General features: G+C 34.8%; 2 protein-coding genes across 5 annotated transcripts; one reads left to right on the top strand and one right to left on the bottom strand.

The window, feature by feature from the left end:
* Nucleotides 1–1,390: 1,390 nt before the first annotated feature.
* LOC116012583 (nicotinate phosphoribosyltransferase 2-like) lies at nt 1,391–9,811 on the top strand. 3 transcript variants are annotated; one of them, XM_031252156.1, is made up of 16 exons: nt 1,391–1,951; nt 2,480–2,627; nt 2,937–3,038; nt 5,146–5,163; nt 5,246–5,380; nt 5,456–5,517; nt 5,970–6,045; nt 6,354–6,455; nt 7,025–7,141; nt 7,263–7,321; nt 8,140–8,314; nt 8,432–8,566; nt 8,642–8,740; nt 8,838–8,946; nt 9,226–9,338; nt 9,439–9,811. In XM_031252156.1, exons 1-16 carry the CDS (start codon nt 1,791–1,793, stop codon nt 9,514–9,516), a joined length of 1,689 nt encoding a protein of 562 aa, XP_031108016.1. In that variant the 5' UTR covers nt 1,391–1,790; the 3' UTR covers nt 9,517–9,811. The 3 variants fall into 3 exon arrangements, with proteins under 3 accessions (XP_031108016.1, XP_031108015.1, XP_031108014.1); XM_031252155.1 differs by having other exon boundaries at nt 2,937–2,984; nt 5,092–5,163; XM_031252154.1 differs by lacking the exons at nt 5,146–5,163; nt 5,246–5,380; nt 5,456–5,517; ... (1 more) ...; nt 6,354–6,455; nt 7,025–7,141 and adding exons at nt 3,139–3,273; nt 3,349–3,410; nt 3,863–3,938; nt 4,247–4,348; nt 4,918–5,034 and having other exon boundaries at nt 2,937–3,056.
* A 620-nt stretch (nt 9,812–10,431) lies between these two features.
* On the bottom strand, nt 10,432–14,182 carry LOC116012584 (PI-PLC X domain-containing protein At5g67130-like). 2 transcript variants are annotated; one of them, XM_031252158.1, is made up of 9 exons: nt 14,066–14,182; nt 13,883–13,975; nt 13,647–13,772; nt 13,420–13,557; nt 12,302–12,400; nt 11,866–12,169; nt 11,447–11,670; nt 11,244–11,330; nt 10,432–10,815 (listed from the first exon to the last, which is right to left on the bottom strand). In XM_031252158.1, the coding sequence occupies exons 1-9, from the start codon at nt 14,069–14,071 to the stop codon at nt 10,642–10,644; spliced, it is 1,251 nt and encodes a 416-aa protein (XP_031108018.1). In that variant the 5' UTR covers nt 14,072–14,182; the 3' UTR covers nt 10,432–10,641. The 2 variants fall into 2 exon arrangements, with proteins under 2 accessions (XP_031108018.1, XP_031108017.1); XM_031252157.1 differs by having other exon boundaries at nt 13,883–14,134.
* Between the last annotated feature and the right edge of the window lie 1,441 nt (nt 14,183–15,623).

Genomic DNA, 15,623 nt, shown 5'->3' on the forward strand with positions numbered 1-15,623 from the left:
GCATATAAGCGTGTTTCGAGCTTGTTTCTATGCTCTCAAAATTCAAATAATCATAATGCATGGCATCAGGTAATAAACAAAAATATATCAGAACATATGAATCATATATCTAAATTGTTAATCCAAACTTCACTCCAGATTACCAAATGAAGTGTATAGCTTTTTGGAATGATGGTCATCCAAACTGTTGAAATGCGATGTCCATAACTGTTGATTGGCAGACTACTCATGCTTCATAATTCCTCTAAGTATCCATTTCTTATGATATTATGATTTATAACATATAAGAATCGACAAATAAACTATAGTATGAGTCTTCATTGCATGCAACAATTATCACAAAAATTCAGTGTTCTAAAATAAGTGGATCTATTTCACAAAAACTCAGTGTTCTAACATAGGTAAGAATATATTTTATTAGGAATTGTATTACTATATTTAATGTACAATTATATTACGAATATGAATTGTATTACCATATTTTACAATATTACGCAAACATTAATAATATATGAGTGCTTTGGGCGGGAAGTGAAAGTTGAGGATATTGTTTTTGTTAATAATATAGATAGATATGTACAATTGTATTATAAATAGGAATTATATTACCATATACGCAAATCTTAATAGTATAGGAGTGTTTTAGGCGTGAAGTTAAAGTTGATGATATTGTTTTTATTAATAGTATAGATAGATGATAATTAAAGAATAGGAAAAATATATGATATATAATTATACATAGGTGTATGGTAATAATAATGATAGAGTTAAAACGTAACGGTGTTATAATGGTGTAAGGGTAGTTTTGTATAACAAGAATGTAATAGGGACAATTTTGTCTAATAACATTAAAGTGTAAAACATTTAAAGTAAAATGTATATATTTATTAGCATACAAAAAGAGGGACATAAATTAAGGATATAACCTTGATTGTGTGACTTATTAGGTTCTTAAAAATACATAACATATGTACATAAATAATGTACCCTATGCTAAAACTTTATGGTCTAATGGCACCAAAGTGTACACTCATTTAGAAAGTTGTAAGTTCGAGCGTTAAATATTAGATTGTTACTCAATACAATTAATTTACCCTATCTTTCAAAAAAAAAATGTACCGTATAAATGATTTCATAGAAAATGGGCCCACCAGAACCCGCTCTGCAAGTGTTGAATTCCGTCACCACTGACCAAGGTTGGTTCTGCTTCTGGAATCTGGACCTCTGGTAATTTTTTTAAATTTCTATTATTATTGATTTATTGTTAATGTATTAACTCTTAATGAATAATTGAATATGATTATATGAATATAATATTTTCAGATTTGTTTGTGATTTGTGAATACTGTTTATGATGTGTGAATATTGCCTTTCCTATTGTGTATTGTCTAGTAAACACACACAGAGACAGATACTTTAGTTTTGGCTTTTGGTTTGGGTGTCTTTAAATGTTTAAAATGGTGATTAAGGACCACTCTCCAGCTTCCTCGACCTTGCATTTCATGTTCTTGTCGTTTTGGTCCCAGCTCGGCACAATATAAATTTAATCACTGCGAATACGCAAACAATAAAAACATCCATAGATTGTGGTATATACTCCTGCAAAATCTTTGTTCTTAACGGTCCTATAAATCTCTGGAACCTGGTTCCTCAAGGATTTCCGTTTCATTCACCTCTCCATAGAATATAGGTAATAGAATAGTTTATACATACGCGGACAACGCTCTTTGTGTGTGTGTATATAGAGCCGGATTGGGAATTGGAAGCCCTAGGATTTCGTTAGAACAGACATGGCAGCTGTATCTAATGGGCCGAAGAAGGAGCGCAAGTGTGAGGGGCATAACATCGCCGGACCGACCAATCCGATGGTGACTCCTCTCCTGACGGACCTCTATCAGTTCACCATGGCCTATGCTTACTGGAAAGCTGGCAAGCACAATGAGCGAGCCGTGTGAGTCGCTAATTTCCACTTTTTTTGTTATGTTTTCCCTGTGATTTTCTTAATTGTTGTATGCACATAATGTGTTCGATGCAATGACTACATTAGGCTTTGTTGATTATGGAATATTTGATCTGGAGAGTAGTTTTATTAATGTTAATCCTTGCGGTTTTGCTCATTTCTGTATTCATATGCGCATCTTAAACATCTTGTCAGCTGCTATCATGCATTTATGTATGTACTGAAATGTTTTGCATACCAGGAGATCATTTTCTAAATAATTAAAATTCCCTTCCAGCCTTCCAGGCATGATTACAAGTTTATAAAATTTGTCTTATGCAGTTATGCTTACAGGAGCATTTGTACTTGGACTAGTATTGTTAGATAAGAATATCACTCTTCCTAGATCATTGATTCAATGCATCTGCTATGCATTCATTTTTTATTGTACTCCGTATATCAATATAGTTAACTTCATTTGATTCTGTTATTTTTATCTTTATTGTATGGCACTAATCTCTTATTAGTAATATCTTGTAGCTTTGACTTGTATTTCCGGAAGAATCCATTTGGTGGTGAATATACAATTTTTGCTGGGTTGGAAGAGTGCATAAAGCTCATCGCTAATTTTAAATTTAGAGAGGATGATATTGCTTTTCTCCGGCAGTCATTGCCATCATCATGTGAGGTGAGTTACCACAGACAAGTGAATATGTATATGTATCATCTTTATTTTTGTTATAAGCATTATCATTATACAAGGCCATCTATGGACAAAATTTAGCTTCTTAGGAAACATTTTAATCGCGTCTAAGAAACTTGTGCCTGCATTCTAGAGATAATTAACATGGCAAAAGTTCCAAGAATGAGTGAAGACAGTTCTATTTATGTCGAATTTATGAGATGAGTTGAGGAGGTGGCTAGGTTATACATTGGCAAATTGTGCTTTATGTTTGACTATGCTCTTTACTAATATATGCTTCTCAATGGACTCTAGGATGGATTCTTTGAGTACCTACGGAGCATTGACTGTTCTGATGTTGAAATATATTCCATATCTGAAGGATCTGTTGTCTTTCCTAAGGTACCCTTAATGAGGGTTGAAGGACCAGTTGCTGTGAGTATCTCTTTAAACGGCAGTTCTCATTGTTTAATCTCTTTTTCAGTTCTTGTTATAATGTTTTCTTTATCCTTTCCAGGTGGCTCAACTGTTGGAAACTCCTTTTGTAAATCTTATAAATTATGCTTCATTAGTTACTACCAACGCTGCAAGACATCGCTTTGTTGCTGGGAAGGAAAAATTACTTCTTGAATTTGGACTCCGACGAGCGCAGGTTACTTATTTTGTATTAAAAAAAATTCACCTATGTCATTTATACTTAAAGATTCTTGGATCTTTCTTATAATAGGGTCCTGACGGTGGTATAGGGGCGTCAAAGTATTGCTATATGGGAGGATTTGATGCTACAAGGTAAATCCTGTTAGATATTTGTTTAATTTAATGGGCTGTTATGGGTACATATCAATTAAGTGCATCGTCTGGCCCCCTATTGTATTTTTACTTGATACTTCAACTATTATATAGGTGTTCTTGAAGAATTCTTTCAATATTTCTACCCATACCGCTCCGGTCTTCACAGCATCAAATTTGTGTAATTTGTGTGAATTTGCAGGATATGTCCAAATTCTGCCTAATACCATGTTTACCTTAGAACCAGTTGTACATTCAACTTTGTCACCTCTTTGGCTCTCCCTATACAACTCTAGTGAATCAATCATTTGAAAGCATGTTTGATAATTTTGAACAATTTAATGAAGAATGAATGAAAACAGATTTTAGTTGATATCATATTTCCTTGTGTTCATATTTGGAATTTAGGTGCACTGATCAATTTCTAATACTCTATTTAAAAAATGTTACAGTAATGTGGCTGCTGGAAAGATATTTGGAATTCCGCTTCGTGGAACACATTCCCATGCCTTTGTTAGCTCATTTATGGTATATGTAACCCCAAACAATATATGCTAGATGTTGGCCTTGAAGTATCAGTTAGAACTCCCATCACTATCAGATCCTCGATTACATTGAGTTTGATGTTGAATATCAACTAGTAATCTCTTAGGATCTACATTGTTATTGTTAGTTGTTTATTCTGTCTGTCTTCTGTAATTTAAGACATCGTTATCATCCATGCCTTTTTTAATGGAGCCCAAGCCACTTTAATATGCCCCAGTATTGAGATGTGTGGATTTACTGTCTTTTCTTGCATGATTTATTATGTATCTTACTTGTTCCAGTGATTGCAGAGCACAGATGAGATAGTTGAGAAGTCACTTCATAGGAGTGATGGCTCCAGTGTCTGCGATGACTTTGTTAGTCTGGTGCAAGCATGGCTTAATAAATTGAAGGTGCTGGCAATTGCACAAACTGCTTGATTTGTTTGTTTTATATTGGATTGGTTGACATACTACATATTTCATTAATTTTTGCATCATTCTCCATTTTCAGATTTACTTGTCATAATATATTCATTGATTGATGAGAGCCATGCTATTATTTTATGGTTCAGCTGTCCCATGTGTTCAGTAATTTCCAAGCATGAGTTCTGATTGACATTTTTGTGCTCTGATCTCTGCATATATGTGAAACGCTTAGTGCTAGTAACTAATTGATACAATACAAGTCTTGACATCTTATCTGGCATACAAATAACTATGCTTTCCAAACCATTACCACGTGTTTCAACAATGACATACTTTCACCTGGTAGTTTATTCTCTCTGTTTTCTTTATTCCCCATGGCAGTATATTTCATTTTTTTATATCAACATTTGATTATAGTTCTACAATCAACAGATGAAATGCATCTGTTTTGCTCCTCCAAATTTGCAAATTGTAATGAAAAGATTGGGTGCTTATCCTTTTATAATTAATACACAGATATATCATTTGTTTGATGAGTCTACTTGATTTTTCAGTGGTCAAACTTACTAGGTGGAATTTTTGGCGAGACAAATCAGAGTGAATTAGCAGCTTTCACATCATATGCACTGGCATTTCCTGGCAGTTTTTTGGCCCTTGTGGACACTTATGATGTAAGTAATATTGAATGCTTAATTGGCCCTAGATTCCATCCCCCCCCCNATGTTGAAATATATTCCATATCTGAAGGATCTGTTGTCTTTCCTAAGGTACCCTTAATGAGGGTTGAAGGACCAGTTGCTGTGAGTATCTCTTTAAACGGCAGTTCTCATTGTTTAATCTCTTTTTCAGTTCTTGTTATAATGTTTTCTTTATCCTTTCCAGGTGGCTCAACTGTTGGAAACTCCTTTTGTAAATCTTATAAATTATGCTTCATTAGTTACTACCAACGCTGCAAGACATCGCTTTGTTGCTGGGAAGGAAAAATTACTTCTTGAATTTGGACTCCGACGAGCGCAGGTTACTTATTTTGTATTAAAAAAAATTCACCTATGTCATTTATACTTAAAGATTCTTGGATCTTTCTTATAATAGGGTCCTGACGGTGGTATAGGGGCGTCAAAGTATTGCTATATGGGAGGATTTGATGCTACAAGGTAAATCCTGTTAGATATTTGTTTAATTTAATGGGCTGTTATGGGTACATATCAATTAAGTGCATCGTCTGGCCCCCTATTGTATTTTTACTTGATACTTCAACTATTATATAGGTGTTCTTGAAGAATTCTTTCAATATTTCTACCCATACCGCTCCGGTCTTCACAGCATCAAATTTGTGTAATTTGTGTGAATTTGCAGGATATGTCCAAATTCTGCCTAATACCATGTTTACCTTAGAACCAGTTGTACATTCAACTTTGTCACCTCTTTGGCTCTCCCTATACAACTCTAGTGAATCAATCATTTGAAAGCATGTTTGATAATTTTGAACAATTTAATGAAGAATGAATGAAAACAGATTTTAGTTGATATCATATTTCCTTGTGTTCATATTTGGAATTTAGGTGCACTGATCAATTTCTAATACTCTATTTAAAAAATGTTACAGTAATGTGGCTGCTGGAAAGATATTTGGAATTCCGCTTCGTGGAACACATTCCCATGCCTTTGTTAGCTCATTTATGGTATATGTAACCCCAAACAATATATGCTAGATGTTGGCCTTGAAGTATCAGTTAGAACTCCCATCACTATCAGATCCTCGATTACATTGAGTTTGATGTTGAATATCAACTAGTAATCTCTTAGGATCTACATTGTTATTGTTAGTTGTTTATTCTGTCTGTCTTCTGTAATTTAAGACATCGTTATCATCCATGCCTTTTTTAATGGAGCCCAAGCCACTTTAATATGCCCCAGTATTGAGATGTGTGGATTTACTGTCTTTTCTTGCATGATTTATTATGTATCTTACTTGTTCCAGTGATTGCAGAGCACAGATGAGATAGTTGAGAAGTCACTTCATAGGAGTGATGGCTCCAGTGTCTGCGATGACTTTGTTAGTCTGGTGCAAGCATGGCTTAATAAATTGAAGGTGCTGGCAATTGCACAAACTGCTTGATTTGTTTGTTTTATATTGGATTGGTTGACATACTACATATTTCATTAATTTTTGCATCATTCTCCATTTTCAGATTTACTTGTCATAATATATTCATTGATTGATGAGAGCCATGCTATTATTTTATGGTTCAGCTGTCCCATGTGTTCAGTAATTTCCAAGCATGAGTTCTGATTGACATTTTTGTGCTCTGATCTCTGCATATATGTGAAACGCTTAGTGCTAGTAACTAATTGATACAATACAAGTCTTGACATCTTATCTGGCATACAAATAACTATGCTTTCCAAACCATTACCACGTGTTTCAACAATGACATACTTTCACCTGGTAGTTTATTCTCTCTGTTTTCTTTATTCCCCATGGCAGTATATTTCATTTTTTTATATCAACATTTGATTATAGTTCTACAATCAACAGATGAAATGCATCTGTTTTGCTCCTCCAAATTTGCAAATTGTAATGAAAAGATTGGGTGCTTATCCTTTTATAATTAATACACAGATATATCATTTGTTTGATGAGTCTACTTGATTTTTCAGTGGTCAAACTTACTAGGTGGAATTTTTGGCGAGACAAATCAGAGTGAATTAGCAGCTTTCACATCATATGCACTGGCATTTCCTGGCAGTTTTTTGGCCCTTGTGGACACTTATGATGTAAGTAATATTGAATGCTTAATTGGCCCTAGATTCCATCCCCCCCCCCTCCCCCCCCCCTCATCTCCCTTCTCTCTTCCAAAGTTGGTCTATTGTTTAACACTTAAATCTGCTTTACCAGGTTATTAGAAGTGGCGTTCCGAATTTTTGTGCTGTTGCTCTTGCACTTAATGATTTGGGGTGAGTTCAAAATATTCAATTGCTTATTCGCTTTACATTATATGAGAAAATTTATGTGAAAAATGTATTCCCTGCCGGTGAAGATGTAATGAAGTTTGATAAGAACACACACACACAAAAATTGTGACATGGGTGTTCAATTGATAAAACTGTGTTCTCCAAATTCACATTGTTTTTTTTGGGTTGAAAGAAAGAAATCAGTTCATTAATTTGACTTGTCCGGAGCGATAACATCAAAGAGGAGGAAATGGAATGGTGAACCATTCCAAACAACCTGACTTTGTAACAACCTCCTTTGCTAACAAATGGGCTGCTGCGTTCGCAGATTGTTTAGCAAATAAAAAGCTAATATTAGAAAAGTGTTTAGCTATTTCTTGAATATCTCTAACGATTAAATCAAAAGTAGTAGCAGAATTATGGAAGTATGGAACAGCAGGCCTTGATGGACTTTGAGAGCGTCTATTTCAACTTCCACATAATCCACACCATTTCTTTTCGAGCCAACTTAGTGCCTCTCTCATACTGATAGCTTCCGCTTCTGCCATTGTGAAAACACCTCTGCAAGGAATTTGCATTGCAGCAATAAAGCTCCCATCAGAGTTGCGTAGAATACAACCAAATCCCATCCTTTTGTTTTATATATTCACAACTGTGTCCACGTTCAGCTTCTTCCAACCCTCAATGTTCTGAGCATTAACCCGGCTGTTGTTAACTGGGCACTCATTAGCTTGTCTCCAATTTTCCAGAAACCTTCTAGCATCGCCCACAATTCACATTGTTTATTAGTGCAGTTGTTTTGTTTCTTGTATTGTTTGCAGGTATAAAGCTATAGGTATTAGACTGGATTCTGGTGATCTTGCATATCAGTCTTGTGAAGCCAGGAAATTCTTTTGTGCTATTGAAAAAGAGTTTGGAGTGCCTGGTTTTGGAAAGATGAGCATTACAGCGAGCAATGACCTTAATGAGGAAACATTGGATGCTTTGAATAAACAGGTAAAAGGATCAGGAGCATGACAGATATTGCAAGCGTTCTTTCTTTATATGGTCACTAAGAAACTAAAGTACATCTAAATCATATCTAATTATTTATCTATGATGATCTATTCACAGGGTCATGAGGTTGATGCATTTGGTATTGGAACCCATTTGGTCACATGCTATGCTCAAGCAGCTCTAGGGGTTGTCTTCAAGTTAGTTGAAATAAATAATCAGCCTCGAATTAAGCTTTCTGAAGATGTTACCAAGGTTTGTTTAAGAAGTGCTCTTTATCTTGTTGCTTTTGTGGTTCCATACGAAGGCTCATTGTGTTTTTGGTTCTAGGTTTCAATTCCTTGCAAAAAACGGTGTTATAGATTGTATGGGAAGGAAGGTTACCCTCTTGTGGACATAATGACAGGGGAAAATGAACCCCCTCCAAAGGTAAGCCATGAAATTATTTGTATCCACACTGCCTGTCTAGCAACATAACTACTTGATAATTGATCAGATCTTCTCATCTATGACTTCGATTTTACAGGTTGGAGAACGCATTCTGTGCCGACATCCATTTAGTGAATCCAAAAGAGCATATGTGGTACCTCAGCGTGTTGAGGAACTTTTAAAGTGTTACTGGCCTGGTTCTTCAGGTGAGCTTAAATTACGGTTGGCATTTTGGAAAGGGCCGAAAGGCTTAAGCTGAAAGTTCAAAAGATGCATTTTATTCCTTCCCCTGCCTACTACAAGAGCATGTCATGATATCTTGCCAAGTTTAAAATGGTTTTCTGGGTATAATTATAAAGTGCTATACTTCCTCTTATAATGTAAACATTGCAAATGACCTATCAATTCCGAGGAGCCCTGTGATTATAATGAAAAATCATATTCCCCTCCCCTGGTAAAATTGACGGTGCTTTCTGATTTTGAAGATAAAACAAGAGAGGTTTTACCACCCCTTAAGCAGATCAGAGAACGTTGCATTGAGCACCTGAGTCAAATGCGCCCTGATCACATGAGATGGCTGAACCCAACACCTTACAAGGTATAATATAAATTATGCAAACATGTATACAATGAAATAGAACATAGTATTACATTGTAAGCTGATTGGACTTTTTCTTTCTAAACTATCAACTGATCAGGTCAGTGTTAGTGCAAAGTTGTATGATTTCATTCATTTCTTGTGGCTCAACGAAGCGCCTGTTGGAGAGTTGCAGTGATCATCAAGGTAGACATGTCAGTGAAGCTAATAAAACATCTGAAGCTCTACAGGAGCATTGAAGATTGAATCATGTTTGAGGGTATACTTGTTTTCTTTCAATAATCATGTATATTTTCCTTTTTCCATATTTTTTTCTGCAATCATTCAATAGATACACGAAGCAATTTGTTTTCAGTTTTCAGTCAAGACATTAAAAGGTTTGTTATCCCATTATAGTTCCAAAACTTGCGTACGTTTTGTGGTGTATTCGTCACATTGTTATTGTATAATCTTAATTTTACCTTGTGACTCAAGCTGACAAATGACCAGAAGCGAGTAAATCAACCTTAGGTTCTGCTGAAAGTCGAACTTATAACCCTCTGATAAAGCGATTAGTTTCATTTCATGTTGCTAACCAAATGCTAGCATGCTTAGGATGCCAAGAAAATGCACATTTCATTGTTCAGCAGAACAGAGACCATGGCTGACAAATTATTCTGTGGACTTGGGTTCACCATACAAGGTGGATCCGAGTTTAAAATACACAATTTACATACTGAATATTTACAATTTATATACTAAGGGTGTATTTGGTTCGCACATGAGAATCAGAATGGGTATCAAATACTTCATAATGATAATGAATTTTGGTGAAAGTATTTTGCATGTTTGGTAGTAAAGTGGAATGTGAATGATTATTTAATAGTTGTGGAAGAGTAGGAAGGGAAATGAAACCCTTATTTTATTAGAGATGTGTTTTGCAATTAATGGGGTAATAAAAACCAATAGTAGTGTTCTAAAAACTTGTTAATCAAACAATAACAATGACTTTGATACCCATTTCTGATGGTTAAACTTGTCAACCCAACACACCCTAAATGTTCATAATTTACATACTACATGTTTACAATTCAATTTGTGAACACATAATATATAAATTGTAAAAATTTAGTATGTAAATTGTGTATTTCAGACTTAAGTCAACCTTACAAGGTGAGTATAGCTGTCCAGGGAAGTTGTATCAATGTCACAAACGATGCTTTCATAGTAATACGCACAGTAATACAAAGAATAACATTATACATTGTAGTGTCTCGGGGGATGGCAATTGGCAAACCTCTACAAGTGAACACGAAAAATGGGTTCAAAAAAATATGGTAATAATTAAACCAACCAACCAATGAAGATGGAGTGGTCTGCTTATCTTAGAATAGCTGCTAGTGTCTTTGGATGTTTCTTTTACTGCTGTAGGTGTCAATTGTGCCGGTGGTGGAGGTGATAGCTTAGGTACTTCACATTTGGTAGATGAATCATTTATCTGGCAATAAATGAGAAAATAAATGTATATATAAATTAGAAGGAAAAAGCCCGTGAACAAAGAAAAACATGCCATGAATTCAAGGAGGCATTTAGTAGTGAAATGAACATCGAGAGATTTGGTAGAGCCCCTATTGATTATCTGAATTGAAAGGCACATTCTGTTTCAACTAAAAACCTAAGGGAAACATTAGATCAAACATGGCGGGATAATAGTATTTTTCACTGTTTTTTTCTTTTAATGTTTCCTGAGTTGAATATACTAATAACACCCGTATGAGAAATTTGGCACTCCATATTTTTTATGGACTTTCGTTGCTTGAGCAAAAAGACATTAAATCAAACACGATGGGATACTAGTTTTGTTATACACTAACAATTGTGTGTGTGTGTGTATTTTATCCAGTTGAAGTAGTAATATAAGCAAACCTTGCAATAGGCAATGCTGTCACAATTACAAGTCAAACGGCCATTGGCGTGATCCACAGCTTCCGATGCTCCACCAGCATCATTGCTCTGCAACAAGAAGCCGACAACATGAGGCACTAGCCATTCAAAACTTCCGAGTTATCCCAAAAAAAAAGCAAATCGAAATGAATCTGGAGAAATGAGAATACACTCTGTATCTCTACCTGGTAAAAGTCAACTGCAATGAAATTTGGCCAACGCTTGCCAGATGCTTCGTAGCAAGTATTTGTCATACTAAGCAATGGAGCAGAATTATCTGCACATGCCGCTGTCATGTTGGGATTGTCTGGGAAGTAATTCTGCAGAACCAACGAGATTGTTTTTGTATTCATCGGAGAAGATTCTGAACGGCTTGGACAGGATCCGGATTTTAAACCACCATTTCCATCTGTTAATGCATACAAATATCATATGGAACATTTAGTACCGAGAGGAGCTTAACCTGATCGCTAGGGAATTCATCAAGTACCTTTAAACAGGAAGGATAAATGTAGAATTTCGGATTCAAGAAATGCAAGAATAAGCATATACTAAGAAATGAGAAATTTATCCCTACATGTTCAATTGAATAAATGAAACTCACACTGGTTTTCCACTACGTATCTCCATTCGTAAGCAATCCCCTCAGAAGCTTCTTTAGATTTTTTAGAGGTAAAGACCACCAGACGCTGATTCTGCTTGATCATATCATCCACTATAGGCCAATCTTCACCATTTTTTGGCATTCGAGAAACTGGAAACCAGTACTTATTAAGGCCAGATGCTTTGAAAACCTTTGTTAATCCTTGTGGAGATGCCACATAGTCCTCAATGAAAATGGTGACAATTTCAGAGGGGTTTGCTTCAAGAAATACTTGAATCTCTTTCAATGCATTAATTGCCGGTTGCTAGAAGAAACCAAAGAGGGGGAAAAATAAACCAAAGTTTGCATTCAATCAAATATGACGACAACTACATTTGCTAGGCACTCTTTTGCTAAATAAATGATACAGATAATAGAGATCCATCAACGCACTTACAAATGATGTAAGATTAAAACACTTCCCACCAAAGGAGTGACACAACCAGATATCATTGTTGAAGTCGTACATATCAAGCATGAGCCCTCGAACGCCATTCTATAATAGAGAAATAAAATCCTTTATTCATGGAATTGCATTGCGCTTCAGAATAGGGGAAGCTACATACTAAAAGTTTCATGATAACAAGTAACATAACAGAACTCATTGCCTCACTAATCGGTGATCTAAGCCGATTACTGATCCTGAAATTGTCAGGATTCATTTGTGCCAAACAATGATAATTAAACAAATTGGATTTTTGAGCCTAAAGAAGACAGCTTCGAGTTCTAACATCATAATCATACGTTGAAATTTATGTTTTGTGTTTTTACAAGTCCATGAATCCAGAGGAGGGATCAGAATAACTTCAAAATATCTCTTTTGGCTCCTAAAGTTGGTCTTAAGTCTTAACTCAGAACTTTAGGACTTGCTTAGTGCCAAAGAATCCATCTTTTATTCTTTCCACACAGAAAAGAAAAAAGATGACAACTGTACTGTGATAAAAGCCAATCTCATGGAATCCAATTGAAATAACAGCATTAACAAAGATATTATTATTATACTTAAATACTAAATTAAACTTTAAGCTTTTGCTCACAAAAGGCGAAATCCCTCGCCCCAAGAGCCCCACACCCTAGACTGGACTGACAAGATTGTGGAGGAATAAGTCACAGTGACTTAGCAGCCCAATAATTCGGAGGAATTAAACTTTAAGCCTGTAATTACAATTTGTTGGATAACAGCAAGTGGATAGAGTGGTTAGGTGAAAGAAAATGCTTACATGTTACTCTGTCAACCAAAATTAGTTGCATTGTCATTTCCATGAACCATACCAATCAATTACTTCAATTTCCAAAAACTGATGATTTTGCTAATTAAGGAGAATAAAGAAAAAGAAAATAATAAGTTCAATTCCCTACGAAAGCAGCCTATTAGCTATATTGATTTGAGCTGTTCAGCTATGAACAACCTCTTGTGGGGTTTACCCGTGCACAACTTTGATAGTTGCTGTGAGTTTCCCTAGTTAGTCCTCACTCAAAAAAAAAAAAAAAAGTTGGAAGGATTAAAGGACAGACCTTAAGCTGAGCAGTGATGGAATCTTGTTGATTGGTAGGAGCAAAAATATCAGAGCCGGTGGCGGATTTGGAGCCGGAAATAGCGAATGAGTTGTGGGTGGTCAGCCATGAGTATTTGTTGAACGGCAATCCTTTGATCTTTTCTCATCCCAGACCAACAAAATTGAAGTTAATTTCCCACAAAAATGAAGAAAATTTTAAAAAAATTCACTAGTTTACTAAATCACCTTAGTGGTGGGAATGGTGGGCTGATGACGAGTGCATCGGGGCCGCGTATTTCCGTTCGCCGGACACGTGGAACAGAGCAAGCCGGCATCGCAGTTATTTCCTGAAGTTGAACACGTTTCTCCGATCTAATCAGACAAGAAATAAACAGAAACCTTTACCCGATTCGAAGGTAGTTTAACGTAAGAAATACTAATAATAAACAGACAGATGATAATGAAGAGAGAAAGAAACAGACTGTAAGGGAAGAAGACTGGCGGAAAAGAGAAGCGGCAATGAAGAAGAACAGGATTAGCTTGAAGGCTCTAGAAATGGCGGTTCCCTGCAAATTCTGAAAGGGGAAAGAAATGGAAGTTTGTGTCATTATAACGCTGAGGAGAAGTTAGATGAATGGGGAAGAAAAGGCGCGAGATTTGCATGCCTCCATCTTCGCACTGCGCTTCCTTCTTCAATTCTTTCCTGCCAAATGCTACTGGCAACTGGGAAATAGTGATTTCTCCCTTCTCTCTGTCTTTATGAATTTTTCTTGAAAAATACTAACACCGGGTTTGGTTCAAGAAATAAATTTATAGAAAATATACTCAATCTGTCCCATTTAATCTGTGTTACTTAATATTTTCTTTAATATTTTTTTATTTTTAAATTTAATTTTTTGTGTTTAATAGTATTTTTAGTGTAGTTTCTAAATATATAAATTTTGTATATTAATACTAAACCTAATATTATGAAAAATTATATTAAAAATAATTTCAATCAAGTTTCGTTAACTGAACCAAACGCATAAAATGGACGGAGGGAGTAATAAATAGTTTTTCTTGAAAAATTCTTGCACCAGATTTGGTTCAAGAAATAAATTTTAAGGGACCATAGGAGATATAATAAATAGTTTTTCTTGAAAAATACTTATCCCAGGTTTTGGTTCAAGAAATAAATTTTAAGGGACCATAGGAAATATAATAAATAGTTTTTCTTGAAAAATTCTTGCATAAGATTTGGTTCAAGAAATAAATTTTAAGGGACCATAGGAAATATAATAAATAGTTTTTCTTGAAAAATACTTACACCAGGTTTTGGTTCAAGAAATAAATTTGAAGGGAGCATAGGAAATATAATAAATAAAGAATATAATAGAAATTGTATTCTATTGTTTGATTCATTGAAGGAAATCAAAGAATAGACTTTAGTGATTGCATTCCAATGTTTGATTGGTTAAAGGAATAGAAATGAAATATGTTTTAAAAGACATAAATACCCTTATAAAAATTTATAATAATAATAATAATAATGATAATAATAACAAATATGATATTTTTATTAAGAGGTTATCATTAGGTGTACTAATATTAAAAAGATAAATTACTTGCACTATTAAGTGAAAATGGTTTCATTTTTAAGTGATTTTATTTTCATACTTGCACCCGTTACTTACACTTTTAACACATGTTAATTACATCAAAGTTTGAATTATTTACGAAAATGTCACTGCGTCTTTTTTTAAAAAAAAAAAATTATATCTGATCCATTAAATCTGGACACGTCGACGACTGCGATTGGTTCTCAGTTCCATTTTGGACATTGGTTCTCACTTGAGCCCCCCTCCCCCGCCCTCCCCTTCCCCAGTCCCCACACACGTGTGTGTATGTGTAAAGAGTAATACAAAAATTATTCCTGAGAACATGAGAATAGCTTTTGTGAGCATGTGTGTGAGAGGCAGAGAGAGTTTGACAGAGAGAGATATACATAATAATAATAATAATAATAATAATAATAATAATAATAATAATGAGAAAGAATAGGTTGAGATTGTTACAAATAATATTAAGTAGTAGACATTATTATTTGTAATGGACATATTTATGTCCCTATTTATGTTTTCCGTTATAGATGTATATCTAAAAACATAATAAGTGTGAATTAAGGTTATACCCTTCATTTATGTCAGTTTTTTCCGTTAAGTTTTGTTATACATTACGCTATAA

The sequence above is a fragment of the Ipomoea triloba genome, chromosome 3 (genome assembly GCF_003576645.1).
Source record: "Ipomoea triloba cultivar NCNSP0323 chromosome 3, ASM357664v1".
In the NCBI taxonomy this organism is placed as follows: domain Eukaryota; kingdom Viridiplantae; phylum Streptophyta; class Magnoliopsida; order Solanales; family Convolvulaceae; genus Ipomoea; species Ipomoea triloba.

What these genes read in the sequence shown, in the direction of transcription:
- LOC116012583 (XM_031252154.1), top strand. Translation starts at nt 1,791, where the DNA reads ATGGCAGCTGTATCTAATGGGCCGAAGAAGGAGCGCAAGTGTGAGGGG. An exon ending in CTTGCACTTAATGATTTGGG is followed by an intron (nt 7,322 to 8,139) that starts GTGAGTTCAAAA and finishes TATTGTTTGCAG; the next exon opens with GTATAAAGCTATAGGTATTA. An exon ending in TGGATGCTTTGAATAAACAG is followed by an intron (nt 8,315 to 8,431) that starts GTAAAAGGATCA and finishes ATCTATTCACAG; the next exon opens with GGTCATGAGGTTGATGCATT.
- LOC116012584 (XM_031252157.1), bottom strand. Translation starts at nt 14,008, where the DNA reads ATGACACAAACTTCCATTTCTTTCCCCTTTCAGAATTTGCAGGGAACC. An exon ending in GCCAGTCTTCTTCCCTTACA is followed by an intron (nt 13,773 to 13,882) that starts GTCTGTTTCTTT and finishes TTGTCTGATTAG; the next exon opens with ATCGGAGAAACGTGTTCAAC. An exon ending in ATACGTAGTGGAAAACCAGT is followed by an intron (nt 11,671 to 11,865) that starts GTGAGTTTCATT and finishes ATGCATTAACAG; the next exon opens with ATGGAAATGGTGGTTTAAAA.